The sequence below is a fragment of the Hippoglossus hippoglossus genome, chromosome 10 (assembly GCF_009819705.1).
Source record: "Hippoglossus hippoglossus isolate fHipHip1 chromosome 10, fHipHip1.pri, whole genome shotgun sequence".
NCBI lineage: Eukaryota > Metazoa > Chordata > Actinopteri > Pleuronectiformes > Pleuronectidae > Hippoglossus > Hippoglossus hippoglossus.
In genome coordinates this window covers 17,906,855-17,929,049 of record NC_047160.1, presented here as the reverse complement: position 1 = coordinate 17,929,049, position 22,195 = coordinate 17,906,855, and the positions used below count along the sequence as shown (strand labels likewise).

The window sequence follows — 22,195 nt, the reverse complement described above, 5'->3', positions numbered from 1 at the left end:
GATCAAGAGCAGAGTCTGACTGTATATGGGTCATTAGGACATGAAGATTATTCAAATGGTAAATTCGCAAAATAACCTGTCCAACTGTGGCAGGTTAATGTTGGACATCATGTTATCCTGAAAATCCTCTCAGCAGCAGCCTGAACATCACATACACTAAGACAGGTGAGAGAAAAAGAAAAAAGATCAGGATTGTTTCCAAATCAATTTAATTAAAGAAGGACACAGCTACAGAATCTCAGGTGGGATTCCAAAATCTCTCGCAGCAGATACAAACAATTCATTTAACATAATGGAAGATATCTGTTTCAAACCAGTGAGACAAAAAGCATGATACAAAACCAGTTTCAGGCAATTACAGCAGCAGACACATATTCAAATTCAATACTTTTTAAACCCTTTGAACGTAGCTGTTCCCGTCTTTACACACTGTGTGATTTGAATTTGTCAAATAAAGAACAAAAGAGGGGGAAAAAAGACAATACAGTATTTCGGAGGATTATATTTCTATTCAAATGGGACTTTCCAGAAATAGCTTGTTGTCAGCTCCATCCAGTTTAAGCTCTCGCTGATGAATAATTCAGTGAGAAATTTACAGGTGAAAATCAGCTCATCTACATATCCAGTGCTGCCTCAGCCGCGGCAACCATGCTAAGAAACAACACACACCATACTCAGTCCTGCACATCCAACTATACATGACATCATACATGTGCTACATCGCATGTGCTGGTGGCACACAGACAGTGTGGTCCACTTCATGCAACTCCCCCCTTTACTCACACACATGCTGTGTGTTACCCAACCTATAGGTGAGCCTATAGCCTACATTGTGACCTAGATGGGAGAAAGAAGGACAGGAAGGAGACTTAAACACTTTTCTCTGTCTGCTGTCGAAGTAGAAGTGCACATCCATATTTCTCTGACATGCTTCGCCACTTAGTGAGGCCTTGTTGGTTTGTTTTTGTGTGTGTGTGTGTGTGTGTGTGAGAGAGGGAGACGCGTTAATCCTATCTCACCTCCCAGCAGCTCTACAACCTCCTCAGCAGCCACTCTAGGCTCAGGCAGAGAGAATTCTTGTTATAGTCAATTTACCAACAGGTGAGTCTCAACAGAAGGCTTTGTGGGAAATTGCCTGGTGCATTCAAGCCTTTATGAAAATGAGGCTGCGCGGTGCTGGTTTGTGAGCAGAGGGGATGAGAAGTGCCACATCGGGCAAATGCTCAGTGTCTCTGGAAGAACTTTTGCTTTGCAAGGTTAAATCGACCAGTTTTGAGCTTAAGTGGGACTGAGTAACTGGGCTAGTCCGATCTCGTCTAATCTGGGCCGGGTTGTTCTGGGCCTGTCTGTTGACTGTCCCCTGCTCAGCTCTGCCAGTTTGGACCCAGAGGGCCTGTTATTTTGGGAGCTCAGCTGAGAAGAGATGACAACATCACGGGCTGCTTAAGCTGCTTACATTTCCTCAAGCACTCCCATTGCACCCTGGGATCGACGCCCTTGTGTTGCTCCTGTCACTGTTGCTCCACACGCATCTACTGCGTGTGAACAGCCATTGTGTTGGTGTTTGTACGTGCCACGCATTGGAAATCTGATCTGCGCAAGATGCTATTTAGAAAATACACGTCCTGACAGCATGTGATTGCCTGATAAAGGTGCACAGATCACACTGCAAAATGTCAATGACACTTGAAGATGAGAAGGGTGGGAAGGGGTGTGTGTGTGTGTGTGTGTGTGTGTGTGTGTGTGTGTGTGTGTGTGTGTGTGTGTGTGTGTGTGTGTGTGCCATTTAATGCCATGGGAAATACTATTCATGTGTAAAACTGCTCCACCCACTTTTTTGAAAAAACATTTTAGTTGTTTCCACAGTTTGCCGTATGCTGTGCAGAGTGGAGGCAGAGGAGATCAGCAGGGTTCACGGGGTGAACTGTCAGCATAGCCCTGCTCGATTATGTGAGCTGATACTTTAACAGCAGGCTTAATGCGTGCATGACGGGTGCACTCCTCTCCAGTTATTACTGCTCACCCTGCACTCGAGTAGCCAGACCCCCGACGCAAACGGCACAGACAGTGCCCACAGTAAAACTTCTGGCCCGGGTTATTACAGACTCGTTGACTGGCAGAGCAACATCAAATTTGACAACGTGAAATCTAAGTGTCGTCGGGGAGGAAGAGGAGGAGCCGAGGGGGATGTGTTTTTCTGAGAGTAAAGTGGGGGGGAAGTAACAGAAGGAAAAGTAGACTGGCAGAATGATTTAGACCCTTTAGACCCTTTCTAAAAAGGGAGGACTAATGTTCTGCTAGAAGTCGTATGGAGCGATGAGAGCGTGGTGTGCTGAGAAAGAAATGATGGGGACAGAAAGTCGGTAAAGTTTTCTTAGGGTTGTAGATTTTATGTTATTATCAAGGCATTTAGAAAGAAATATCTATGGAGAGGGTTAAATTAGTGATAATAATCTATCTGTCAATAGACTCTCATTGGAAAACACTTCAATGATGCATTAACCTCTAACTTCTGATTCTCATTCGCTGATACAGTGCAAGTTTGTTGGAGTTGTACTAAACGTGTGTAACCCTCAATCACTTTAATGCCGCAAACATAGATATGTTCCTTTTCTTTGGCACTCACTGGACGACACAAAGGTTAAATATGAGGTGAGGCAGACGGCGTGAGATCAGTTGCAGGTTGCATCTGTACAGGCATTCATCAGCGTTCAGACTGCTGCTGGCTCAGACAGCATCCTACAGCCGAGCTTCACAGTGAGAGAGACGGAGAGAAGCAAGAGGCAGAGAGAAACCCTCCAGCCTGAGGACTCACAAGACCACATGCACGGGCCTCAGCCATGCAAATTCTGCTCATACATACATCAGTATAGCAGTAATACTGTATTAAGCACTGTGATAAGTGAGTGGGTGCTACTCTGCATTTTGACTTGTAGTAAAAACTCCTACAGCTTGATCTGTTTACAGTCATCTCAGGTTCAGTGATCATTTTTAGCACATTCAAGACAGGAAACCTTGTCTTCAAGAATAAAGTTAAAGGTGTAATATTCTGTGCAGTGCGAAATATGTTATAAACATTTTATATTTTATAAATGATTTGAAATATTTGAAATGAGCGCAAGCATATCCTGCCATCCTGTTTTACCAGACGGAATCTGTAGTAATCTGAGCGATGAAGCTGCGCCTCAGTGAGAACTGAGATGAGCGTGTGTAGATTATTCTGCGTGTTACCACCGGCTGTGACTTCATTCACGCTACGATCGTCACGCCACACCACACGCATCCATCTGCATGCAAATGTACATGAATATCCTCAAGAGCAAATGTGCTTCCGGACTAAATCAGACAACCACGCGCTCGCACTTTGTTTCTAGTAACGTCTCCAGAATGAACTCAAATTACCTGACTGCTCTCCTTCCTTGTTGTGTATAAGGTGACATGCAGGAGCACTGGGCCCTTCAGCAGCCCAGCACACACACACAGCAGACGGAAAACCCATTAGGTCTACACCAGCTCACACAACCCCTGCCCCCTGAGGGCTTGCTTTTTACACAGTCTGAGGTATGGGTTCAAATACTGATCCTTTAAAATAAAAGCTGGGATTTCACTTGACACTGCGGTTAGAACCTGACTCCACACTTTTGAACAGCGGGGATAAGCCACCGAATAGCTGACAAGCGTCTTTCTGCTCTTCCTTCCACTTCTTGTCATATTAAACATCCCCAACACAGTAAACCACAAACACTCATGCTAACAATTTATATGCTAATAACAAAAGCTGGAGGAAAAAATGGCAGAAAAGGCCATGTTGGACCCTAACCTACACATTCTGATGAATTCCAACCACCAAGCATATTTTACACTGACTTGTTATAGTAGAATAATTGAAGCTTCTACCAGATCTTTAACCTTCTACTGCCAATTTGATGTTGGTGCTTCAAAACATTTCTTCAACTAAAACATGCTCATGTTCATTAAAACAATGATTCTAAGTAGACTTTGAAAGGTTATAACAAAACTTCATGAGAGGAAAGGATATGAGCCGAGAAAGAACCTATACGATTTTGGGTTGGATTCAGGTAAATGGGAGGATCCGATTTTTTTTTATTATTGTGGGTTTTTGATATTTTCCCAGATTTCCAGGGGAATAATTGATGCATCTTTATTACAATAATTTGATGGCTTCTGATTAACATGAATCCACATTGGCCACAGTCCCAGTTCATGAAGAACTAAACCAAGTAAAAACTAACTTTTTAAGGGCACTTTTCCGAGAGCATGAGAGTTTGATCTTCAAAAGAAAGACCGGGAGTGGAGAACCACTTATACGATTATACTCATATTTCTATAAACCTACTGAATAAGATTCAAGTGTGCAACAGCGTAACTCCGTTTCTCCTCAAACATCAGTGCTTTTCAATCGAAAGAAGCCTGCGCTGTCTACAACCTCCACAGGAACCTGCAGAGCACCCACACGAGTGCCTGTTAACAAGCCCAAGCTGGCGTGATGCGGTGTGACGTGCCTCAGAGAAAATCTGCCACCGTCGGGTCATTTTTCTTTCATTTTTCTGCTTTCATCCCCCCTTCAATCAGCAGGCAGGGTGCCGTGACACAACCACTCATTAGTAAGCAGCAGTGGGCAGGCGGAGATCGCTTTGCAAAGACAAACAACTTAATTAGTGGCAGCACAGTTTTAATAAGTTCTGCTGAAAATAGTTTGGAAAAGCGAGAGAGAGAAACATAACATCACCGGCGCTGTAATTATGTCTGGGCTGGATATGGACTTCACGTTTGAAGGGGGAGGCACCGTTATTGTGGCTGTCGTTTGCTGAAGCTTTCACTGTGTTGTAGTTATTTTCCTGGATGTGGTGTCAACAAGCCAACAAGTGATGCAACTGTTATAGTATTAATATATGACATTTAATTGAGCATGTGCAGTACACACACACACACACACACACACACACACACCTCATATGTAAGTTGAACCTCTGAGCAATTATTTGCTTTACATTGTTAATTTGAGGAACTCTGTAGATTTGTGCACCTGTTATAACAATCGATATCTTCTTTGTGTGTGTGTGTGTCTGTGTGTACCTTTGTGTCTGTGTTTGTGTAAGAGATGATTGAATAAAATCACTTCTGTTCTTCTGCACAACTGCAGGAGGACATCCATCAAATCCACCATGAGCTGGACCTATTAACCTGTTTTTATCGGTCCACCGTCCCCTCACTGCGCAGTGGACTGTCAGTTCTACACAGGGCGAGTTTGCACTGCATCTATCATTCAATTATTGCTCTTAATCTGCTTGTAATTAGCTCCTGATTATTAAGGTAATTAAGTAACACCAGACTGGGACCGGGCATTAACGCAGTGTACTGGAGGGAATTCATCTGAGAACAGCAAACTCAGAAGAGAAAGAAAGCTTGATAAAGATACGATATAAGATTATAGACTATTTCAAGAGCAACATAAATAAGCATTTAAAAAATCCATACGCTCTGCTGCTGCAACTACTATAGAGCTCTCACGAGGAGATCTTTAGCTACAGACTGATGTCAGTTTATAAGCTGAGTATACTCAAGCTTTATCACATCTATACTAAGAACACAATGAACTTTAAATACCTGGCATAATTTCTGAAGTTTTCATCTGCTTGTAAAGTAACTTGGTGCCATTAAATTTAATGAAAAGCTGCTGAAAGTGGCCTGTCGCAGCGATTAGTTTGATTCCAGCGTGGGTCAGGTCACTTGCTGCAGCACGGGTAGTGGTTATCACAGAGTAGGCAGCTTGGTTAGCCTGCAGGGTAGAGGGACCTCTTCCATATGTGTATGTGTGTGTGTGTGTGTGTGTGTGTGTGTGTGTGTGCGTTTGTGTGTGTATACACTGTATGATGCCACAGCCAAGACAGGATGGAGACCCAGAGCCAAAGACAAGAGACCGGTAGACCAAGTCACAAAGAGACCGAACAGCCATCTGTCCCTCGGAGCTTTGCAACAGAGTGCTGAGCAGCCACCCACACAAACGCATGCGCACACGTTCGTACTTTACACAATTTAGCTGATGGATAACTGTGCATTTGTAGAGTAGCATATTATGAGCACCATGCTTAAGCACTGAATCCCCAGAGTCTGTGCCTGCACTGCGTCCTATGTCCTATGAGTATTGCCCGCAATCCCAGAATGAATGAAAACAATTGAATGGATCCATTTTGCAATCTAAAATCAATGCTCATATATTTGTCTTCATATTCGGCAACCCGCCAAGCTTCTGCTATGTATGATGTACGACAGCCATTTTCATCGACACCAAAAAAAAGATGCTCACTGTTATGAGAGGGTAGAGGGTGGAATTGTTATGGAAATAGCAATTGTTCATATTTTTCACAGTGAACAAAGTTTAACAACCCCATAAGAACAAAATTATCTTTTTAACTTTCCTATGTCTTACGGCAAGGGAGAAATGCAAGTGTTTTTCAAATATATACGTATATGGGTGTGATGACTGATTTTACAGCAAGTGTGATGGCTGCCTCCACACAGTGTTAACAACACATTCTGTTCATCCGACCAAAATACCCACAGGATCCAAATACAGTTTCGTAGCAGACACACTAGCTTACACATTATGTAAAATGAACCCATAAAACAGCTGCAGCAGCATGAATGTGTGAAGGTAATGTTCAGAATGATATTGTCTGAAAGGCTTTTTAACTCACTGCTCTGTATCAAAAACCATTATGAATTATCTTTCACTGGGATGTGCATATTTTTAACTGTTTTTGCACATGAAGGAAAATACTATACCGTAATTATGTGGAGATGTGAGTTCACGTGAGTGTCTACAGATGTTCACATTCCATAAAGTATTCATGCACCAGTGTGAATGTGTTACAATTTAAGTGCATGAAACCAGATGTGGGTAGATTAGACAGACTTCGCTGCAGCCGAGCAGACAGTGCAGCATCTCTCCTGCTATGTTGTGGTCGGTGAAGGTTCATCTCCATCGTAGAAGAAAGGAAAGTAAGAAGGAGCATGGAAGATGTTTTGGGAGAAGAGAGAGCGGGAACATACAGGACGCAAACACTTCTTTACTTCCTTGGGCGGACAAGTTTGAATTGGAGTTCAGTCGTTTGCAGAGATACAAATAATTGACTGTAAATAAAGATGGATGATGCTACTTCCTCCCACTATGAAGAAAATATCCTGGATACGAACCCTGCCGTCTTACACAATATGTGTCAGTCTCAGGTGTCAGTCATGATGTTTCGCCTCATTTTATATCATCAAATAACTTATTAAAAACAAAATTAATACTTGAATATTAATCAGTGTGATTAAAAACTGCCTAAAATGACAAAAAAAAACATCTCGAAGAAATATGTATTTCTCGAGCACTGATTTTTTTCATTTGGTCCATGTCCCATTCACTAACATGGAGGAGGTTGGGCTTACGACTTATGCGGCAGCCAGCCACCAGGTGGCGACCAAGATGCTTTGGCCTTGATGTCGTCCATCTTTTTATGCAGTCTATGATACAAACACGCATTTTTGATCAAACTTTCATCTTTTCAAAATAATTAAGAAGTCGTAAAACACGTCCGGAAAAAAAGCCTATCACAGTTTTCCAAATCCAGGGCCAGAAAAATTTGGACGGACTTATCGTACACATTCTCATATCCATAAATACATTATGGTAAATTCATATAGACAATCACAGTACGCAAACACAACAGAAAAAACAAATCTGGGCTCTGAACAAACACCAGATGCCTCCCGCTCTGAATTACCAAGTGAAGCCAATTTCAGAGAGAGCCCTGCAAAATCCTGAGATAACACTGGCAGACCAGCCTGAAAACACATGGGCACACATGCACATACAGACAATTATACACGGATCATCATGTGAACACAGGAGCCGTCTCAGACTCCACTGGCCGGGGTTGCAGTGAATCTCCTTCCCTGTCAGATACGCTCTGAAGGTTGCTGCGATACAAAAGTCTTTGTGCTATGAATAGTGCAGCGAAGTCTTTAAAAGAAGAGGTTTAAAGACCGTCTGTTGAGTAAGAGCGGGGAGAACAACTGGCCGCATGATCGCCCAGCGAACCAAACACAGGCACATGGCACAAGCTTCTCATGACTGTTTTAGGCAGCGTTTTATTTAGACCTGCTGTGCATGTCCGCAAAAATCGTGTCTGGTTTGCCTGTGACATAAGAAGAACTGATTGTCCGGGTCAGACACTGTCCACAACAACAGGAACATTTCTGGACCATTATAGCAGTAATGATGGGATCTCATATGGGCTCACGCTTAAATTCTCCAGAACTGGCAGGAACATTTTCGGATACGCAAATAGTCCCTCGGGACGTTTCCACGAAAATCCTGAGTTCATTGCGCGTCTGAAAGCAGCTTAAAATAGAAACAAAATGCCTGTAATTAGTATTGAAGGTACAAGTCAAGGAGCCGTGGAAGGTGAAGGAAGTGAAGCAGTTCTACAATGTCCCTGTCCTAATTTCCCGCTGTAACCTTTAAGCAAAGCTGAAGCGTTTAGTCATTATTGCATGTAACCTTTTCATGTCGCCTACAGCACTGCTCATCTCCTTTATGGAAGCCACTTCTGCTGTTATGGATTACTGTTAGATCACCGACTACCATCTCCCTCTCTCTCACTCCCTCCTTCTTTTTGTCCCTTTGCTTTCCTGCCATCTTTTTTCGCTCACTCCCTCCCTCTCTTTGTCCCTTCCTGCCATCTTTTTCTTTTCTCTGCCTCCCTCCCTCTCTACTGCAGTGTAGGCAGAGACTTGTCTCTTCTGATTACACTGAAAATGATGAGATCATTCACCACGGAGAATCTCTGATGACATCTGACAAAACAAAAAGAAAGGTTTGTCAGGTCGGAAACTGAATCACACTGTGGTGTAGCGAAAGGTCTATACTGACTGGGAGGCTACGGTTCGTGTGGAGCTGCAGCACCAACGTATATGTTTTCAACCATTTTTAACGTAAAATGTCTGACAATTTGCAGCGGGTGAAGGGTTTCACATGCATATAAGACGCCAACAATGGTCTCAGCTTGGAAAGACGATGACATTCAAGAGCTTTTGATGATTAAGGTCAAACAACACGTGATTTTCTCAGCGGAATTTCAATACGTTAGGTCCTGCCCCCCGGGTGCTGTATCTTCATACCACCCCTCACCTGAATGCTGCATTTTCCTATTGTCTTGAACACGTCTCACATGGAAAATCTCCTGCTGCGTTCTTCATATGTGAAAGGCCCAGAAAATGATCGGAAATCTGAAAGCGGTTTACGTGTTAACCAACCGAGAGGATCTCATAAAATGCAGAACCCACAGAATAACACACCGCACCACAGTAAAGTTGTAAGACCTCGTAAACAACTGTGCACCAAAACACGCCGACTCTCAACCACAAATATCTCTGTGTAATGTTAACACCAATTGTTCCGAATTCCCACCCACACATACAATCACACCACACACACAACTCCAACCCTTCTGCCAACACCACCCCAGAGGACCACTCGTTTACTGCTGCCTTGCCACCCTTTATTTTCTAATCAAGTGTGTTTCTCCACTCGCTCTGTCCCCTGGGCTCAGAGCGTATGTTTATGTGTGTGCGCATGTGACAGTGCATGTGACTGCAGCTCCCAGCACATCAAGAGCGTAATGCTAGGAAGGCACCTTGGTGTCCACCCCCCATGAATGACGACTCCCATGCTTACTGAGGCTTTGTTGCCGTGGCAGCGTCTCATTATGTAAATGATGTCTCCCTGATGAGAAGGAGGCAGGCGCAGCCGTGATGTTCACTGCTCCAGACTGTGTAAAATTGGCTTCAGGGACCAGTGAAGGACCGCTGCTATATTTAGCATCATCTTCTTAACAATGTTTTTGTCGCCCATTCTTACTCACATGCTGAAAACAGAAGTCCTCCTCACATTTAAGTCGCTTCATCGTTTTTCACACAGCAAGTGTTGAAATGTTACCGAAAATAACACACAAACGCGGCAAAAGCTCGCTCCCACATTTCATGTGAGAGTTTTGACATCTACTACTTCGGGGTTTGACACACAGTGATTTTAACCGTCCACCAATTCATCTGAATTTCTTTTATCTTCTCCCTTTTTAATATTTCACTTCTAATGTATTACCCTTCCATTCTCTGTTCTCATCAGTGCAGAATAAATGAGTTTTCTCTGAGGAATGGTACTAATGGCTTTCTGCTATATGTCATCTATCATACTCCAGCTCAAGAGAAGCCAATACTAAGTGCCCCGGTCACTCTAGACATTAAACGTGGCCTAAAGACATGGATCCATACAGTACATATATATTACTGTAAAGTAGCCGTGTTAGGAAGAATAGTCTTTCAGCTGTCTCTGAAGATGTCCATGTGATTGTGTCCATTGTCATTAGACACGTAATACACACTAACATTTGAGCCATGTTAAGCTCGAGCAAACACTCGCTCTTGGCTGCATCCTCAGTCTTCACATTACAGATTGTGTCCGTATCTCCGATCTAATGTAAACTGCTATTTTGAGTGAGTGACCCAGAGATCAATATGGTCAATAGTATTAACCTCCAGAGTGCACAGTATCCTGGTGAAGGTAAGGGGGTCAGTCAAGGTCTTAATTAATGAGCCGCAACTGAAACTGTTTACCATTCCTAAACACGTACAGTTTTTGCCATATAGCAACTATGCATCCTCTCGTACACCCAACACCCAGCTGGCTAAATAGCAATGCCATTTTATATCACTTTCATGTGCACAGGCAACAACAATTGGTTTAATGTTGCTGCAAAAAGTTCCCTGCATCTGTTTTACAGTTAGATATTCATGAAAATACAAATATCCACTTTCTTCCACTTATCCTAGATTGCGTTATGCAGGCAGCAGGCTAATGGGGATGTTCCAGATATCCTTCTCCCCAGCCACACTTTGCAGCTCTTCCTGAGGGATCCTAAAGCGTTCCCAGTCCAGATGGGACATGTAGTCCCTCCAGCAAGTTCTGGGTCTACACCTGGGTCTCCTCCCAGTTGGGCATGTCCGGTAAACCTCCAAAGGAAGGCACCCAGGAGGCATCCAGATTACATGCCCGAACCACCTCAACTCATTCCTTTCAACATGAAGGAGCAGATGTTTGGATGTTACGCTTTGGAAAGAATTGTGTTCCTGGTAAATTATTCCACTGCCTCCAAGTGCTTCACCTACTGAGGCTGTGTTGGACACGAGAGACACTCTGGAGAAGGAATACCAAGATTTAAAAAACATTGGGTTTCCTTCTATGGATGATGAAGTGGCCTGTTTGATGATGAAACCTGTTTCCTCATGAAATCCTTCTGCCTCCAATTCCTCAACCTGCTGACAGTGTGTTGGGCATTGTACACAGTGATGAGGAGAAGTACCCAGATTAGAAAAACATCAGGTCCCCTTCTCTGGACGACCAAGCTGATCAAAAGCATCCTGCAGCCTCAGGATATTCCGCTGCTACCAGACCTGCTGATGCTGCACATCATATTAAATGCATCTATGAGAAGTTCCCAGATGAAACTGGGGTTTCCTTCTCGGCAGGATGAACTGGCCTGTTTGTTGACCCAGCATCTCAGTGTAATGGCATGTGAGGTTCCAATGCCTCCAACAACCCCCCATCTGCTGATGCTCCACAGTATTGTAAGATACTGTATATACCGATGAGAAGCATTCAGAATTCCTGTTCCGTATGGTTTCCTACCCTTGATGATGAAGTGCGAGATTTGATGTCTATCAGCCGACTGGCAGATATTTACACCTGTATAAATACCTCAATTGATCTATTATTGCTTTTCCATCACTGGGTGAATACACAAGTTTAATTTGGTTGTTTTCTGTACATGTCTTTGCAAAGATATTTGTGAATACATAATTTTAATCAACATTTTAAAACATAGTCTATTGTTTTATGGTGAAAGAATGAATGCTTATAAAAAAAACTAAACTTGCAGACATAAACTAGGCAGCCATTAAAAGATCTACTTGAGGTGATATATCGAGGCCAGAGTAAACTGTGACAGACCAACCCAGAAGAGGGTCGTTGTCTCAATCATGGCTCATCAAGGTAAAGTTTTTCTATTGCTACATTGCTAATGTCAGCGTTATATTCATCATCCCTTTACTTGTTCAGAGTTGTTTGTTAGAAAGCAATGACAACGTGAACTCTTGGTTTGCTTCCATTTCCATCCCATCATCACATCTACTGAAGTTAGCATGCTAACCAGCTAGCCCAGGCGGCCCATCTCGCAGCCCCTCCTACAGCAAGTCCCAGTAGTAGTGACTGGTTTGCGTAGGAGAAGAAATGCAGAATGGTTATAATCTGTTACTCCATAACCTCAAGTTTTGTAAATGCAACAACGGGTGAAGGTCTTGACAAGCGGCTCTCAACACCAATCGCTCCGAGTTAGAAACCGTCATGTAGCAAAGAAAACTTACACATGGCAATTTTTATGTGATGAAACCAAGCAGGGTTTTAACCACTGCCACAGACCCAGCCCTTTTCTGGTATTTACGGAACATGATATAGTCTGGTCTGCCAACAATATGTCCACGCTTCTTACAGCGGAAGCAATGTTGCACTTCCAGATTTAGGCTTAACAGTGGAGCTCAGGGGCAGAATTAGAAACTCTCTGAGCAGGGCCTCCGAGATGAGTCTGTGAGTTCAGGCAGATGGTTGCCTACAAAAGCAAACTTGTGGGTCACCACAAATTAGTCAGATAACCCTGCTTAGAAACGTTTTACTCATGAAAAAAGTTAGCAACACCTGGTATACAGCTTTTCTGGGAGACGTTTAAGCTGATCAAGAATCTTCACCCTTTAAAATGAGCACTGTCATTTGAACAAACTCTGCTTTTTTTCTGTCTCTTGAACATTTTAAGTGAAGTTGCCAGATTCCTTCAGTAGATATTTTCATAATCTTAGTCGGTCCTTTTACTTATTGAGTACATGTTGTATAATGTAGCAGTATCCCTACTTGAGTACAGCTTTTGGATATGTTCCCTACATCTGCTGAGCAAACAAAACCCCAAATAGCACTAACGACACAAGAAAATGTGACCTCTAAATAACTCAGTGGTTTGCTAGCCACCAAATCATCCACACAAATATTAACCCGAACAAAAGAAAAATCAAGCAGCAAAACAAAGTGCACACACCACAAAATTACAAAATGTAATTACAAAGCTGCAAAAGTGGCTCAAACGCTTCCTGCCATGGTGCAAAAGAAGTTTGCATCTCAGCTCTCCTTTAATGTTTCCCCATATTATTTTGTGCGGTGTCAAAATTTTGCTTTATATAATACCCATGAAGACAGGAGTTGGACAGTTTCTCTTTTTATCTGCAACACAATCAAAATACGAATTCAGTTTACAGCTAACAGCAGCACTTTAGAGACACGCCACACTCGTACAATGTCATTAAACATTATACGTTAAATAACCTTGAATTCTTTGTGAAACCTGCTCTGCTCGCTCCCCACTGTCGCCATGGATATCATGATTCACGATGTTGTGCCCAGTGTTCAGGGTTTTAGAGAAGCTCAGGGCGTTTTTAGACATTTGGACCTAGAGACAAACAAATAATGGATCTGGTGTCATAAAGCCTTTGCCTGTCTCTTAAAAATGCCTGAGCCCTGAGCTGCAGAATTGATGAAGAGGAAGATGGATGTAATCCTGTTAATTATTCTCTGCATGTGTGCAGAGGAGATGCTGGTCTGCTGTGTTGGTTTCGTCCTGGTGAATCATCACCACTGAGACCACAGCTCAAAGCTAAGAAACTGCCAATCTGCATTCTCGTCAAAAAGGAGGCAATCATTCCCCTATAACGTGGCCAGTACACTGCCTCCCAGTTCCTGCCCTATTCCAGCCTGTAGCTCCTGTTTATTACCACTGGTCTTCGCCTTATCGCCTCCCTTTCTCACCTCACTTTAATCCCCTTCATAATTTTCACCAACTTTAATTAGTTCATGTCCACAGCAACGATTAATCCTGGGCACGATTTTAAATATAGAATCCAGCCGCTTATAAAACCTTTTAGCACTACATGAGTTTGAGGCCTTGACTTCACACAGAAATATTTCATCAGTGACACTCTGACCAGAAAACAGCCCTTTCTTCAATCTTTAACACACAATAATTCCACTTGAAGCTGCTCCAATCCCTCAAGGCTCTGTGCATGTTGTCTTGCATGTTGTCGGCAGCAATCCACGGCTCCTGCGGTAACCTTGGAATACTGTAATTGCTTCTGTGACCTCTTTGTGCGCTAAAAACCTACAGCCTCTCCATGTCGTCATCTGTGGTCTGTTGTCGTCTAAATTCATTTATTCATGAAAAACCAAAGAGAACAACCAAGACTGAAATCTATTAAAGCGCCTTTAAGTATAAGTCTGGGTTTCACTTCTGCGTTTGAAATATTAATAATATTGAACTCTCGTCTGACGCAAGCATGATGACATTTCCTTGAAGGACTTGCTACATTAAGACACACATGAATTCACATAAAAATACACTGGGAGTTTTTCAGCTCTTCAGTGGGGCTTTTATTCTGAGATAAATGAAGATGACATCGGGGGTGTTCAGCTCCTGCAAGAACTGCCGGTGGCACAAGCTGCGCACACTCTGAAAGTGAGCTCAGGGTGGTGTGAAAGCTTACAGACAAATGAGTCAGTGCTGCCACATGCTCCGCTGAGCAGACGAGCTCTTCCCTTCATCTCACGTGGGCTAGAAGCATTTGATCTGCGATGAGCTTATTAGCGCTCAGAGTCAGTTTGCCACACACCTGGCAAAGGTATACAGGGGGATAAATTTCTCCTCTATATGATGAATGTAAAAAAAAAATACATACAATGCCATTAAAGTGCTCTATCTTCAGAGCGGCAGAAGAAAGCAGAGCGGAAATAAAGACACGCTTAAGAACAATTTCCCTGCTGATGTCATCTTGGTCCAATTTGGCAGATAAGAAGTCATTGGAAAAATGGTCATGTCCTCCACCGTCCTTGTCCTATTAAGGCTGTGCATCAAGACGATTTCTGCTAACCTCGAATTGGCTTCTATAGGCATTTGCATTTATAGTAAAGGGTTAGTGGGTCCCATATAGCTGATCCCTTATGTCTTGTGTGACATGGTTTTTAAATACGCGGTAAAAAAAAAATCCGTCATCCCACTCTGTATTAGTATTTCATTGTTCTGGCCCTGTGCAGAGACCTCTTTTATTGTTATTAGGGAAGTTTGACACACAAAACTACAATTATGGAGGATTATCTAGAGATGGGATTAACTACTGTGGCATGAAGTGCTTTTCTGAAAGTAAAATTGCAGCGATCTGAAGTCCACAGGTTGTTGATAATCCCACACCTATTTTTTCCCGAGTTTAGATCCGCGCCATTACTTTGATGAAAGAATTTGGGAGTAGAAATTAGATTACGATCGTGAGCCGTGTTCAACATCAATGGTTCACAGACAAATGTGAAGCGGGCCACAGAAAGAAAAGTGGTTTTATTACAACACTACATCATCATTTGGCTCCGAGAATGTTCGGTTTTATCCTCAACACCATACACTTCTAAAAAATACTCTTAACCTCGTAAAAATAAAACACCTCTGCTTGTTCCTCACAGCTGCAATGCCACTCATACGTAAACATTTAGTGTTTTTTCAGTTCACAATAACGTATAACTGCAGAGCTGCCGGGTCTGAGTGTCCCTGTGTTGTGGAACAGCAGCGAGATTTAGCAGAGAGCCAGATGTTTTAACGTTCATGGCCATTTTGTAAATGAGGATTAAAACCCTTGATTCCTTCTGAGTGACAACATTTAAAGAGGAAGCCAAATGACACGAGCAACTTAACGTCCAACGAGAGGAGCGTCACTACGCCGAGAAATGAAAAAAAAAAAATGGGAAAAGAGGATGAATGAGAATAATGCAGAGAAACAGAAAGGCCAAGAAGATGAATAGAAGAAAGAAGCTATGCATGGATACCAGTGACATGTCTTCACCGGCTCTGTGGCCTCACAAATAACCAGAGGCAGGCATGTTGCAGTGGGAGCCGAGGGGACAGCTCGCAAAGCCATTCACCTTAGAAGACACGCAGCTCTGTGGATTACCAGCAGCAAGCTGACTAATGCACCAGAACAGCCAGGTATTTAGAGATTTTAGGGGCAGAGCACATCTGACAGCGATGACGTCAGACAGAGCGTGATTCCAGTTCTTAGTCAGGAGAAATTAATAGGATGAAAAATGTGTTTTTCCTGGACATGCTGCAGATAGATTTCCCCGCTAATTGATAAATAACTAAGCTCTTCACACTTTGGCACAACCAACTCCGACGCTGTGGCTGGCTCACTTAAAAGAAAAAGTTTCTCCTCAAAGAAACAAATTGTACAAAATCCCAGAGAACACAAGAGGACAGAAAAGCAGAAGCCAATCACAGCTCGGGCAGCCCATGTCAGAGAGCCAGTCTGACGGAGGAACCGAGGAGACGGGCTCGCGACATTAACAAACAGTGATCAGCGCGCTAGTCAGCGAGGGAGAGTGGCAGATCTCTGATGCGAGGCGAGCCAGTTTCCTCGGGGCTGCGTGGCCGGATCTGCGTCAGTACCAGGAAAGCATCTGACAGGGAAAACAACTCCGCCACCCTGACACCTCAGATCCTTCCAGCTGAACATGTCCTCACGAAAACCCAATTTTTACATGTGACAAACAGTTTTTTGTTGTGCTGGATATGGAATATAAAAGTGAATGAGCACTTAAGTTTTGTCTATTTTGCTTTTTGAGGAAAATACATGTTTCGACTGAAAGGAATCTGTCCTGGGCTTACACCTCTGAAATCTAATCATGACACACTGGTACAGGATCGGCACAGGTTACTATAAGTGTTAAAAAAAGGTTGGTTTTGATTTCTACATTCTCTAAGATGGATAAAGAAAAACCCGCCTGAGCTGAATTTTGTATTAGTAACTTAGAAAAAAAAAAAATTTAAGCTGACCACGTCAAATAGCAGAAAATCCTGTGAGGTTGCTGGGTTCAAGATTTATTTTGGAATCATGTCCAAAAACCCTGGGATTAGAATTTGAGGACCCCAAAATGAAAATCTCCTTTTACTACCAGCTGAGCTCGCACACACCCACAGTGTGTCTGCGTGTGAAACCGAACACTGCGTGCTGCTGTGATCTGTCAATGCGTGCGCAGTGGCATGTGTCCGTTGACAGCTGATCACAGCTTAAAAAGAAAAGAAACAGATGTAGTGACTCTGCACTTGTACTTATCTTTCTAAGTGAGAGACGACCTAACAGTGCAGATACTGACTTCCTCTAATGTGATTTGATAATAATTCTCCAACAGTCAAATCCTCTCTTGACCACACTCTATTGAGCGAGGCTCCTCAGATTAGATAGAGAGATCTTAATGACGGTGTGGACAGCTCATGGTTTTGCAGATGAGATTAGAGCAGGTGTCAGTGTTGAGGAGGACAGAGCGGCCTGTGCTGTGATTAATGAAGCGGCTACAAACTCCTCTCTGGTTATCTATTGATTCCCTTCTTGCGGCGGGCCTCACGCTGGATTAATCTGCCTGCAAATATGCACGACTTATGCACTCTGCTCCGCTCGGACCTGCAATTTAAGGCCGGGCATGAATCCACTGTTTGACACTCACGGCCCAAGAGGGGGGTGTCTATCAATGCATGAGTATGACAGGGGCGCAGTCACAGTTCTTCACTGGAATGAATGTGGGATTTATGATTCGCAAGACATGCAGACAGGAAGAGGGACCATAAAACTAAAGTTGTTGGGTTTCCTAATCTGAAAATGTGAAATGTGATGGAAACTGTCGTGTGTGTGTGTGTGTGTGTGTGTGTGTGTGTGTGTGTGTGTGTGTGTGTGTGTGTGTGTGTGTGTGTGTGTGTGTGTGTGTGTGTGTGTGTGTGTGCGTGCGTGCATGCGTGCGTGCACGTGTGTACGTCATGCTTTGACACTTTGTCTGGACAACTCAGGTTCACAAGGACAGGCGGAAACTAACATAACGGGATAGTTGATACTGGAGCTCTCATACATACCACTTCCTTTTACCCCCCTGCTTTTGTCCCTCTCTCTGTCTCTCTTGTATCTCTCTTTCTTTTTGTGTCTCTCTCTCTCTCTCTCTCTCTTTGTCACTCTTTCTTTTTATCTCTCTCTCTCTCTTTGACACTCTCTCTTTTTCTCTCTCTCTCTCTTTGTCACTCTTTCTTTTTCTCTCTCTCTCTCTCTTTGTCACTCTTTCTTTTTCTCTCTCTGTGCCCTTGCAGACTTTCTTTTTTCACATGCTGCTACAGGATGAACTCTGGCTTTTCTACAAAACACATTACTTGCCAAACTCAATAAAACACTGTCCTGAAATCACAAATGACTTAAATGACTTTATCGCTGAGCTGCACAGTTTTAATGGCATGTCGTTTTTAGTTATAACATAGTGATTCAATATAGAAATGTATTTGGAGGGAAGTTACTCCTAAGAGGGTTTTCTTTCCATCAATCTTATTCTTTTCTGTGGTGTCAAAGTGTTTTCAATTGTTTTGAAACCTGTGATTTAATTTCAAAGATTTGATTTAGTTGAATTATGTAGAAACAATGATCAGCTTTGTTGAATTTGGGGTAACTGACAATGAAACGTATACAACTAATATAACAAGGATAACATGTGTTCCTTTGTCATTTGGCCGCCTGGTAAATGAGCATAACTGAGACACTGGATTGAGAATCCAACATTCAAAACGAGGAGGGTAGATTGGGGGGGAATGAGGGTATCAAAATCAGGGCAGTCCCTAGCTCGTGCAGGCCGGCAGCTTGCGTAGAAAAGGCTGTGGAGATGGCAGGTGGTTCTGCAGTTAATGGCCTGTTTTCCCTGAAATAATTCGTGGGACAGGTGGTTGTCAGCGTTAGCAGGGTCAGCGCTGATATTCCCCCACGCAATTCTCTGCCCCTGTGCCACTCAAGTCTCTGATGGAGGGCAGCTGGCACCAAGTGAACCTCTTAGTGATGCAGACCTTTTTTTTTTTCTCCTAAAACCGAAAGGCAGTGGAGTCAAGCCGGCTCTTGGCTTTCGCCTCTGCAACTGCAAAACTAGAGTGGGCTTTGTGGAGCGTTCTCGTCTCAGGTGAAGATGTTTTTGTCTTCTCACCCGAGAGTTTTTGGAGACGGTGCTGCCCTGGAGCTTAAATGAGTCAGACGTTCACACATGCCATTGATTTCCAGAGGGAGATGAGAGGGGAAAGTTGCTGTGGAGGTTAATCTAGAAATCCATTCTTTTGAGCATGTCTTGCCTTCCTGTGTTGTCAGCAAAACATGCGGCGCGAGTACCTCTATTCTGGGCTGCTTTATTTTTAGCTTCATATGTTCGCTGTTATTGTTGATGGTTGTTTTTTGGGGTTTTTTTGTCATTCACCAGGTAGAAAAGCACTAATCATTCCATTTGAAGTATCATGGCTCTCGATGCAACATAATGCAAAGTAAATCCCTCATTATTATGTTTTACTTGCGCCATTATTAATGAAAATTATATTTTACCCATCAGTGCCCTCTTGCACAATATTATTGCACACAAACATCGATATGGTTATACAATATACTGCTATTTAGTGTACTACAGTGAATTAATTTTGATTAAAGTACCTGCCTATATACTTTTAACGGTCTTTATGGATACGTCTATTCAAATATTATTTATTTCTCCCCAAATACAGTAGCCTATACATCCTTGTGCAATGTGCCTTTGCATTTTACTCAAGTATATTGCTCTACAAACACTATAATATAATAATATAGTAATAATATTATTTAGGTTTTGTGTATTTAATTCTGCTGGACTGCATCAGCAAACTACAGGTGCTCAAAATGATAACTATAAATGCTACAGCTGAAATAAATGTAAAGGAAAGAGAACCACTAAAGGTGTCTCGTGTCTAGTGCAGGTCTCTACAGTGCCATCATAACTGTGAGCACCACTTATAGTAGCTTACATCAATGGGCAGCGTCATCACTTGTAACAGTGCTGCCAAATATAAGCCAATTAGATTTATCGATTTGTAGCGAGCACCTTAAATAGAGCCAGAACCTGACAACAGGGGGATCCAGATGAATTATGAACAAACAGGAAGATCGTGGTGGGCAGGCTGCCAGCTTGCTTTGTACAATGGCAATAAAAAATGTTCTTTAAGCGATAGAAAGTCGTGGATCCTGATTGAACAAAGGATACAAAGACGAACTCAACAACAAGGTTTTTTAAGGTTGAAATCATTCCGGGTCTCAAACAAATTTACTGACGCAATAAAATCGCATCATTGTCAACAGGCGCACGATTTATTTATTTATTTATCTTTCCATCACCGAGACAAAGGTGCAGTAATGTGTGTGCCGGTGCGTAAAGTGTCGTGCACATCCCCCCGTGTGGAGATGGAGCGACCACGATTACCAGCACCTCGAGGTTTCTCTGGCAACCCAGCCTCCGCTCTGTCTCCATGGCAATGGACGGGCAGTTTACTTCCTTTTATCCAGAGCGGTAAATGGCCTGATGTTTTTTTTTTTTTACGGCGGCTGCAGGACCGAAAAGCCTCCGTGCGTCATGCTCGCACAGATGTGATGAGACTTTGCGGACACGGTGCGAGCGAGAGACACAAAGGGACATTTCAACAGGATGCCGGCGACACACTACAGGGTGTCGCTGCATCGCTGCACAGCGTTATGATGTTTATTTACCTCATGCAAACAGAAACACGATTCCGTGCGCAACCTGTGCCCCCGCAGCCCACCGGTCTGCAACACAATCCCCATTCGTTGCTTTGTCTAATTAGTCAATGCAAGTGAAGCATGTGATGTGAAGCCAACACATCGTGCAGCATGGAGGCCTACAGCAGCAAGTGCTCGCATCTCGCACAGCAGTGACCACATGCACCGTGCTGGGAATGGCTCACCATCCTAGTGGCTGCTATTGTTTTCAGTGGAACCTTCGGAGGGTGATTTGAGCTCCATGCAGGGAGATGAATGGGTGTTCATAGAAACCTGTGATTTAAGGAGGGGGGGGTAAAGCAGTCTGTGCAAGGCTCGCCTCTTACCCTTGGAAGCATCCTTGTCTTCTTTAGGCTTCGCCACTTTTCCGCTCATAGATCCCAGTTTGGATGTGTAATTCCCGATTTAGGTAAGAATCGAAATCCCTTTAATTGCCGAGTGTCCTCAATGAAATCCTGAGCAGAGGTTCCAGGTGCCGAGATAAGGGTTCTGCGGAGAGAGGCATGTTTTAATCAGAATTACATTTTCCTTTCATAACACACACACACACACACAGACACAGACAGCAGCAGCAGCAGCGTTTGCTGAGGCTACAACGAGACAATGGAGCATGAGCTGCTCAGGCTGCCTGGTGTTTATCAGCTGGATATCAGTGGAAGCATCCAAGTACTGCTGCTGTCCACACACACGACAAAGAGCCCATATGGCTCCAATAAACACCAAGAACCAGCCTGCGCGTCTGTGCACGAAAAGACCCACCTTATCTCCTCCACGTTTTCTGCTACATCAATGCACATTGATGAAGGGAAACGCTCCCACCATGAATCCCGTTGTGTTACATAGACAAAATCACGACCTACTCTACTGTGACAACGAGGAGAAGCCGCGTAATGGAGCCCAGGTTGTTTTGTTTTTTTTGTTGTTGGTGGTGGTTGTCTCTCCTCCGAGGTCTTCAAGCAGTGGTTGGAAAACAAAAAGTGCCAGTGGAGCGTCCTATGTACAAACAAGCCCCGGGAGAAATGCCATCCAGTGCGGCTCCTGCGACCAGGCTGTGGTGTGTGTGAGGCTCCTCTCGCCGACGAGCTGTGCCACGATCAACAGGATCCACAGCGTGAGCGCGCTCCCCCCGTCACACCGAGCACATCTGTCTGTTTTCTCCTCTTTCACTTCGTCGAGCCGAGCCGAGCCGAGACGAGGACGAGCCGCTCCATCCACACGCGCAGTCAAAGTGTTGAGAGCTGTGCCGTCGACGCGCGGCGGATGAATTAAAGCAGGGGGGCTGCGTGCGGCGTCTCACTGTGGATCCCATTCACTCGCCTTTTGCAGAGCCAGGCGTTATAAATACAGTCTGTGGTTATAACCCCCATTCACACACAGCCTGCGTGCACGT

General features: G+C 43.6%; 1 protein-coding gene across 3 annotated transcripts in view; it reads right to left on the bottom strand.

The window, feature by feature from the left end:
- Positions 1-22,195, bottom strand: part of fgf13a (fibroblast growth factor 13a) — a 92,510-nt gene that overhangs the window by 68,713 nt on the left and 1,602 nt on the right. The window contains exons 1-2 of one of the 3 annotated variants that reach the window (XM_034597798.1): positions 21,565-22,129; positions 21,132-21,294 (exon numbers count right to left, since the gene is read on the bottom strand). In XM_034597798.1, the coding sequence (XP_034453689.1) occupies positions 21,132-21,180 (49 nt within the window). In that variant the 5' untranslated portion in view covers positions 21,181-21,294; positions 21,565-22,129. Of the gene's footprint in view, positions 1-21,131; positions 21,295-21,564; positions 22,130-22,195 lie in introns of those variants that run through there. The other 2 variants (XM_034597802.1, XM_034597800.1) reach the window with 2 other exon arrangements.